Here is a 9,824-nt window from a genome sequence, read left to right on the forward strand (position 1 = left end):
TGTCTGTAATATGTCTGTGTCTATCTGTCTGTCTCTCTTTCTGGCCATCTTATCTGTCTATCTATCCATCTACAGTATCTGTCTGTCTGTCTGTCTGTCTGGACATGTTATCTGTCTATCTATCCATCTACATTATCTGTCTGTCTGTCTCTCTTTCTGGACATGTTATCTGTCTATCTATCCATATAGAGTGTCTGTCTGTCTGTCTATCTATCTGTCGTATCTGTCTGTCTGTAATATGGCTTATCCAGTGTACGCACATGTGCATGACTGTTTGAGTTTTGACATCTAATGCAGAGAATTACTCGATTATTTCAAATCTCATATAAACACGTTTGTGTGTGTGTATATGTGTGTGTGTGTGTGTTGGGGTGTGTGTATGTGTGTGTTGGTGTGTGTGTGTGTGTGTGTGTATGTGTGTGTTGGTGTGTGTGTGTATGTGTGTGTTGGTGTGTGTGGGTGTGTTGGTGTGTGTGTGTATATGTGTGGGTGTGTGTGTGTGTGTGTGTGTATATGTGTGTTGGTGTGTGTGTGTGTGTATATGTGTATATATGTGTGTGTGTGTGTGTGTGTGTATATGTGTGTGTGTGTGTGTATATGTGTGTGTTGGTGTTTATGTGTATGTGTGTGTGTGTATGTGTGTGTGTGTGTGTTGGTGTGTGTGGGTGTGTTGGTGTTTATGTATATGTGTGTGTGTGTATGTGTGTGTTGGTGTGTGTGTGTATGTGTGTGTTGGTGTGTGTGGGTGTGTTGGTGTGTGTGTGTATATGTGTGGGTGTGTGTGTGTGTGTGTGTATATGTGTGTTGGTGTGTGTGTGTGTGTGTGTGTATATGTGTATATATGTGTGTGTGTGTGTGTATGTGTGTGTTGGTGTTTATGTGTATGTGTGTGTTGGTGTGTATGTGTGTGTATATGTGTGTGTTGGTGTATGTGTGTGTTGGTGTGTATGTGTGTGTATATGTGTGTGTGTGTGTGTGTATGTGTGTGTTGGTGTTTATGTGTATGTGTGTGTTGGTGTGTATGTGTGTGTATATGTGTGTGTATATGTGTGTGTTGGTGTGTGTGTATATGTGTGTGTTGGTGTGTATATGTGCGTGATGGTGTGTGTGTGTGTGTTGTGTGTGTGTTGGTGTGTGTGTGTTGGTGTGTGTGTGTTGGTGTGTGTGTGTGTGTGTGTGTGTGTGTATATGTGTGTGTTGGTGTGTGTGTGTGTGTGTGTGTGTGTGTATGTGTGTGTGTGTGTGTATATGTGTGTGTTGGTGTGTGCGTATTGGTGTGCATGTAAACTGGCTCTGTATATTTTTGTGCATGTGCACACTTAATGATAAGATATTGGTAGGTTGTTTTCTCTGAAAAGTTTAAGACATTGCTTCATTTGTTTGAGTACTTTAAATGATTGAAAATTGATTTAATAAAAAGAATAGAAGTACATTTGAAAATGTCTGAATGTTTTCTGGATGTATTCTCTCTCCTCTGTCTCGCTATCGTTTGAAATAATCTTTGGTTTCCTCTTCAATTATCTCGACATGCTGCTTAAACTGTGCAATATTCATGCGGTCTTCAACATTTCCATCTGCTCCAGAAGTAACGGAGTGCACAAACACACATACATATCACTTCAACACTAAATAAAACACAAAATGGAAATATAACAATTGTTTGGGGTTAAAGTCAAAGTTGTATTACACAAATACACAACACCATATAAGGGATGAAACATCCTAGTAAGCCCTCTGCTGGGACAGCATTTTAGACCTCAAGGATGCCCAGGACTGTTGAACATGAACGCAGCTGCATCACTTCCCAGAAGATACGTGAAGGTTTTCCCATCCATCATGAAGCTGACCACAGGACAACAAACATGTCATGTACATGAGCTCAATTTACTGTTTGATGAACCTTCTCATACACCCACTCCAGAAACTCTATGGGACTCTTGCCGAAAGCCACAGCGTGTCCCAGGAACAGAATACTGGATGAGATTTGAGGAGGATATTTCTGAGGGAAAACAGAAATCAACACTTTAAAAGGATGTAAGAATGAACAGATAGACGGATGGATAGTGAAGAAAATAAATAGACAAACATATACAGTAGATATATAGAGAGATAGATGAATACTGTAGAGAGATAGACAGATAGACACAGACATATTACAGACAGACAGATACTATAGATAGACCAGACAGACAGATACTGTAGATGGATAGATAGACAGATAAGATGGCCAGAAAGAGAGAGAGACATATTACAGACAGACAGATACTAGATAGACCAGATAGATAGATAGACAGAAAGACAGGCAGACAAATAAGATAGACATATACTGTAGATGGACAGATAGACAGATAAGATGGCCAGAAAGAGAGACAGACAGACAGACAGATACTGCAGATGGACAGATAGACAGATAAGGCATCTGCCAGTCAGTCTGTCTATCTGTTGTTTATAGGTGAATTGTGGCGAGCATCGAGACTTTTATTTTGAAAGATTTTGTCTACGTTCAAATGTGCGCCTGACGTCACGCCGGTGGCCGGAGTTTGCGGAAGTGTGTGAAAGTGTTGGCGTGTTTAGTGTTTATAAAAGTCTAAAATGACCGTGTGCAGCTTCTTTCTCCAGGGCCGCTGCAGATACGGAGATAAATGCTGGAATGAACATCCGAGAGGCGAAAGGAGGAGGAGGAGGAGGAGGAGGAGGAGATTATAGAGGAAACCAGCAGAGCAACAGAGGAGGTCAAACACACACCATATCTCTGAAACAGACAAATGTGACCGTGATTTAAATCAACATTGAGTTATGTTGGACACTCTTGTGGCTGTAATGCTTGAAGTACATAATGGTAGATTATAATACCATGTTATATTATATGAATAAGGTTTACATTTAGTACCATAGTATCTCAGAGTACCATTTGATTCTATCACTGAGTGATGTGCCATGTGTTCATTAAGAGTCCAGACCTGCACCCCATCCTGACAGTGACAGAGAGTCTGCTGGATCTCTCAATCTTGAGCCTCATCTTGATTTCTCTTGTGGTGCTTTTGTTATAACAGCCTGGGTTAAACTGAGCTTTACCTAAAGTCTGTCTGTTTACATGTGGTGTTGTTGTTTGTCTCACTCCAGGCTTTGGAAATCGAGTGTGGATAAACCCCTCTCAACGGACCGGTGGTGGCGATTACATCCAGGCCTCAACGTTTTCTCGTGGTGGTGGTAATGACTGGAACAGAGGTGGTGGGACGAGAGACACCAAAAGCTCTGATTTCAGCTTCTCCACCCAGAACAGATTCTCAGCACTCAACACTAACAGTAACTTTGATAAAGGAGGACAAAACTCAGCGGATGACAATGCAAAACATGTGTAAGTGATTTGCTGGACTTGTACTGTCCATAATGACAGACCCTGTGTACGATGGGTATGACTTTCTTTCTTCTGCGGAAGACAGACAGATTTTAAGAATAGTTCATACAATGCAAGTCAACAGGGTACAAAATGTGAAGTTCTAAAAAGCACATAAAGGCAGCATAAAAGTAATCCATAAGACACCAGTGGTTTATTCCGTGTCTTTAGAAGTGATATGATAGGTGTGGGTGAGAAACAGATCTATATTTAAGTCCTGTTTTACTACATACACACACACAAATTCTCCTCCATGCCCAGTAAGTGGCGATATGCACAACGAATGTGAATTGCAAAAATAAAAGAATGTGAAAGTGAAAGTGGAGATTTATAGTAAAAAAAAAAAAAATAAAAAAAAAAAGGACCCACACCTATCATATCACTTCTGAAAACGTGGATTAAACCACTGGAGTTTTATGGATTACTTTTATGCTGCCTATATTTGCTTCTTGGAGCTTCAAAGTTCTAGTCACCATTCACTTACCTAAATTGTCATTTTTGGGTGAACTATGCCTTTAAGCTCAGTTGATGCTTATTTGCTGTCTGCTTAATTAGGATATTGATGTAATTGATGCGCTGTGTATTTGTATAGTTTTACAATTGTATGTTTGTTTGTTTTTTATTTCAGTGAAACAATCCAGCAAGATATGGAGTCCTGGCAGATTTCTGGCCAGTGGCCATTTTCATGTTATTCTGTTCTCAAGACACAGATCTCAGGTAAGATTAGCACACTGATTCACCACAATGTTGTCCTGTATTTTAAAAAATATAATATATATATATATATATAGTTATGATTAAATACAGTATTAGCGGGGGGGGAGACTATCTATCTATCTGTCACTTTGTCACTCTTTCTGTCACTCACTCTTTCTGTCACTCTGTCTGTCACTCTGTCTGTCAGTCACTCTGTCTGTCTGTCAGTCTTTCTGTCAGTCACTCACTCTGTCACTCTGTCTGTCTGTCTGTCAGTCACTCTGTCTGTCTGTCAGTCACTCACTCTGTCTGTCTGTCAGTCACTCACTCTGTCTGTCTGTCACTCACTCACTCACTCACTCTGTCTGTCACTCACTCACTCTGTCACTCACTCACTCTGTCTGTCTGTCTGTCAGTCACTCACTCTGTCACTCACTCACTCTGTCTGTCTGTCTGTCAGTCACTCACTCTGTCTGTCTGTCTGTCAGTCACTCACTCTGTCACTCACTCTGTCTGTCACTCACTCTGTCTGTCACTCACTCTGTCTGTCACTCTGTCTGTCTGTCTGTCAGTCACTCTGTCTGTCTGTCTGTCAGTCACTCTGTCTGTCTGTCTGTCTGTCAGTCACTCTGTCTGTCACTCACTCTGTCTGTCTGTCTGTCTGTCACTCACTCACTCACTCACTCTGTCTGTCTGTCTGTCACTCACTCTGTCTGTCTGTCTGTCACTCACTCTGTCTGTCTGTCTGTCTGTCACTCACTCTGTCTGTCACTCACTCTGTCTGTCACTCACTCTGTCTGTCTGTCTGTCTGTCTGTCTGTCTGTCTGTCTGTCAGTCAGTCAGTCTGTCTGTCTGTCAGTCACTCACTCTGTCTGTCTGTCTGTCTGTCAGTCACTCACTCTGTCTGTCTGTCTGTCTGTCAGTCACTCACTCTGTCTGTCTGTCTGTCTGTCTGTCACTCACTCACTCTGTCACTCACTCACTCTGTCTGTCTGTCTGTCTGTCTGTCAGTCACTCACTCTGTCTGTCTGTCTGTCTGTCAGTCACTCACTCTGTCACTCACTCACTCTGTCACTCACTCACTCTGTCACTCAGTCACTCTGTCTGTCTGTCTGTCAGTCACTCTGTCTGTCTGTCTGTCTGTCAGTCACTCTGTCTGTCTGTCTGTCTGTCAGTCACTCTGTCTGTCTGTCTGTCACTCACTCTGTCTGTCACTCACTCTGTCTGTCACTCACTCACTCACTCTGTCTGTCTGTCAGTCACTCACTCACTCTGTCTGTCTGTCTGTCTGTCAGTCACTCACTCTGTCACTCACTCTGTCACTCACTCTGTCACTCACTCTCTGTCTGTCTGTCAGTCACTCACTCTGTCACTCACTCTGTCTGTCTGTCACTCTGTCTGTCAGTCACTCACTCACTCTGTCTGTCTGTCTGTCAGTCACTCACTCTGTCAGTCACTCACTCTCTGTCTGTCAGTCAGTCACTCACTCACTCTGTCTGTCTGTCAGTCACTCACTCACTCTGTCTGTCTGTCAGTCACTCACTCACTCTGTCTGTCTGTCAGTCACTCACTCTGTCACTCACTCTGTCACTCACTCTGTCTGTCAGTCACTCACTCTGTCACTCACTCTGTCACTCACTCTGTCACTCACTCTGTCACTCACTCTGTCACTCACTCTGTCTGTCTCTCTGTCAGTCACTCTGTCTGTCTGTCTGTCAGTCACTCTGTCTGTCTGTCAGTCACTCACTCTGTCTGTCTGTCAGTCACTCTGTCTGTCTGTCTGTCTGTCTGTCTGTCTGTCAGTCACTCTGTCTGTCTGTCTGTCTGTCAGTCACTCTGTCTGTCTGTCTGTCTGTCAGTCACTCACTCTGTCTGTCTGTCACTCACTCTGTCTGTCTGTCAGTCACTCAGTCTGTCTGTCTGTCTGTCAGTCACTCACTGTCTGTCTGTCAGTCACTCACTCACTCACTCTGTCTGTCTGTCTGTCAGTCACTCACTCACTCTGTCACTCTGTCACTCACTCTGTCTGTCTGTCACTCACTCACTCTGTCAGTCAGTCACTCTGTCTCTGTCAGTCAGTCACTCTGTCTGTCTGTCAGTCAGTCACTCACTCTGTCTGTCTGTCAGTCAGTCACTCACTCTGTCTGTCAGTCACTCACTCACTCACTCTGTCTGTCAGTCACTCACTCTGTCAGTCAGTCACTCACTCTGTCAGTCAGTCACTCTGTCAGTCACTCTGTCTGTCAGTCAGTCACTCTGTCTGTCTGTCAGTCAGTCACTCTGTCTGTCTGTCAGTCAGTCACTCTGTCTGTCAGTCAGTCAGTCACTCACTCTGTCTGTCTGTCAGTCACTCACTCACTCACTCACTCACTCTGTCTGTCTGTCTGTCTGTCAGTCACTCACTCACTCACTCACTCACTCTGTCTGTCTGTCTGTCTGTCACTCACTCACTCACTCACTCACTCTGTCTGTCTGTCTGTCAGTCACTCACTCTGTCACTCACTCTGTCTGTCAGTCACTCACTCACTCACTCACTCACTCTGTCTGTCAGTCACTCACTCACTCTGTCACTCACTCTGTCTGTCTCTCTGTCAGTCACTCTGTCTGTCTGTCTGTCTGTCAGTCACTCTGTCTGTCTGTCTGTCTGTCAGTCACTCTGTCTGTCTGTCTGTCTGTCAGTCACTCTGTCTGTCTGTCAGTCACTCACTCTGTCTGTCTGTCAGTCACTCACTCTGTCTGTCTGTCAGTCACTCTGTCTGTCTGTCTGTCTGTCTGTCTGTCTGTCAGTCACTCTGTCTGTCTGTCTGTCTGTCAGTCACTCTGTCTGTCTGTCTGTCTGTCAGTCACTCACTCTGTCTGTCTGTCAGTCACTCAGTCTGTCTGTCAGTCACTCACTGTCTGTCTGTCAGTCACTCACTCACTCACTCTGTCTGTCTGTCTGTCAGTCACTCACTCACTCTGTCACTCTGTCACTCACTCTGTCTGTCTGTCACTCACTCACTCTGTCAGTCAGTCACTCTGTCTCTGTCAGTCAGTCACTCTGTCTGTCTGTCAGTCAGTCACTCACTCTGTCTGTCTGTCAGTCAGTCACTCACTCTGTCTGTCAGTCACTCACTCACTCACTCTGTCTGTCAGTCACTCACTCTGTCAGTCAGTCACTCTGTCTGTCAGTCAGTCACTCTGTCTGTCAGTCAGTCACTCTGTCTGTCTGTCAGTCAGTCACTCTGTCTGTCTGTCAGTCAGTCACTCTGTCTGTCAGTCAGTCACTCACTCTGTCTGTCTGTCAGTCACTCACTCACTCTGTCTGTCTGTCAGTCACTCACTCACTCACTCACTCACTCTCTCTGTCTGTCTGTCAGTCACTCACTCTGTCACTCACTCTGTCTGTCAGTCACTCACTCTGTCACTCACTCTGTCTGTCAGTCACTCACTCTGTCACTCACTCTGTCTGTCAGTCACTCACTCTGTCACTCACTCTGTCTGTCAGTCACTCACTCACTCACTCACTCACTCTGTCTGTCACTCACTCTGTCTGTCTGTCAGTCACTCACTCTGTCACTCACTCTGTCTGTCAGTCACTCACTCACTCACTCACTCACTCTGTCTGTCAGTCAGTCACTCTCAGTCTGTCTGTCACTCTGTCACTATATTATCTTTGAAATGAGCCTAAGCATGACAAAGGATTAATTCGTTTTATTTAACAAGTTTTAAGTGTCATTTCCATCAGCGTTATTTCCAGCACAGAATTCTATTAAACACAATACAGAATTTGAGAAATGAATTTTCATGAATCTCCTGTGATGCATGAACACACACTGTCGGACATTGTTGACATGTTTATTAAATCTGCATAACGTGAACTGTGACTGTCAGCTGGAATGGATTTCTACATGTTTTGGTGTATTGCAGGGTTCGTTGAGTTGTCTCCTGAAGAGCTGAGACTGGAATATTACACTAGCAGTGCATCTGGTGACCTGCAGGCTTATGTAAGATAATGACATCACTTCCTCCATGAATATGATCTTAAGAGTTTATTTGAAAACAAAAAGAATCCACAGGGGAAAGTTCATAATTGACATAGCGTCAATGCATGTCTTGAAGGGAACCTTTTTCTATTCTAAGTATAGAATAGTTTGATATTTAATGCCAAAGTTCACTCAATACTGTGATGTTTCAGGAGAACTCAGTGCAGCAGCTGGCCAACCAATGGAGGAGCAGAGTTCAAGAACTCCAAACTATGAGCAGCTCCACTCAGATCAGTGTGGTAAGATCATGCTGATGGATCTACAAGCTGCATGATATGAAACTACAGTATTTCCTGATCTTTAAAACATGTGATTGTGATGTCCTCAGATTTCAGAGCTCAATAACTCCAGTTCTCAAACATCATCACATGGGTTTGGATCATCAGGCTTTGGGTTCAGCTCGACCGCATCTGGCATCGGAACTGGAGGTATGCACTGACAAGAGTTGTAACATTTGCACGAAATGCCACGTTCACACTGCGGATCAATCCAGTTGTATTACGTCTCTTCTGAACGGTTAATATGGAAGTATATTAATGACATATCTTAAAGCATGTTGAATTGCACTAATTGAAAATTAGGAAAGCTTCACTTTTAACTTTTCATTATGTTCTCAGGGTTTGGCTCGGGCTCTCAGAGCAGCAGCACTTTTAGCTTTGCCACGCCCGGAATTGGTTTCGGTGCATCAAATACCCAGCAAGCATCTGGATTCAGCTCTACGTCCACCACAGCTCAGCCCTCGACGGGTTTCGGCAGTTCCGCTCCTTCTGCGGCGTCCTTTTCCTTTGCAGCTCCAGACGTGGCAAATAAACCCAGCACGGGAGCGTTCGGCTCAGCCACGGCGTTCAGCTTCAAATCGCCCTCTTCCGGTAGCTCTGCGGGAGGGTTTGGCAGCGGGTTTGGGTCAGCGGCACCAGCAGGGGGTGTCAGTGTGAGTCAGAGCAGCGGCAGTTTGTTTGGTGGAGCGGCAGGCATTGGGAATACTGGGAATGCTGCGGACAATCTCTTCACAGCTCAGAGTGATCTGACCCCTGACGAACTGAAGGAATTCACAGCGAAACGCTTCACACTGGGACAAATCCCCCTTAAACCGCCTCCCGCTGACCTGCTCATGGTCTGACACGGACTCTGGTGGTTTGGGAGCGGGTCTTTCGAATACAATATTAATAAATGTGTTTATGAAAAATAAACAATGTGTCTTTATGTTTTATTTAAGCTTTACTGCAGTCATAATGCTTTTAGGGTGGTAATCCATAAAAAAACTATCAATCTACAGCATATCTAAAAAAACATGTCTGTCTGTCTGTCAGTCTGTCTATCTATCAATCTACAGCATATCTAAAAAAAAAACCCCGAAGTATCTGTCTGTCTGTCAGTCTATTGCAGGGTAACTACTAACTGTCTATCTTTCTGTCTGTCTAAGTGTCTGTCTATCTGTCTGTCTATCTATCTATCTATCTATCTAACAGTATGTCTGTCTTACTATCTGTCTGTCTATGTATCTTTCTGTCTGTCTATCTAACTATCAGTCTGTCTCTATCTTTCTGTCTGTCTCTAATTGGCTATCTGTCTATCTAATTGTCTGTGTTTATATTTCTGTCTGTCTATCTGTCTCTGTGTCTTACTATATATATCTGTCTAACTGTATGTCTAACTAACTGTCTTATATGTCTGTCTGTATATCCGTCTATCTTTCTGTCTGTCT

General features: G+C 43.9%; 1 protein-coding gene across 1 annotated transcript; it reads left to right on the forward strand.

Annotated features, from left to right (window-relative positions):
• Positions 1-2,577: 2,577 nt before the first annotated feature.
• On the forward strand, positions 2,578-9,285 carry nup42 (nucleoporin 42). Its single transcript, XM_051664093.1, is given in 8 exon segments — positions 2,578-2,661; positions 2,663-2,732; positions 3,124-3,358; positions 4,026-4,114; positions 8,004-8,080; positions 8,272-8,358; positions 8,448-8,547; positions 8,737-9,285. Coding segments are annotated over 8 exon segments (1,230 nt in total). The 5' UTR covers positions 2,578-2,592; the 3' UTR covers positions 9,240-9,285.
• Positions 9,286-9,824: the final 539 nt, after the last annotated feature.

The sequence above is a fragment of the Myxocyprinus asiaticus genome, chromosome 30 (genome assembly GCF_019703515.2).
Source record: "Myxocyprinus asiaticus isolate MX2 ecotype Aquarium Trade chromosome 30, UBuf_Myxa_2, whole genome shotgun sequence".
NCBI lineage: Eukaryota > Metazoa > Chordata > Actinopteri > Cypriniformes > Catostomidae > Myxocyprinus > Myxocyprinus asiaticus.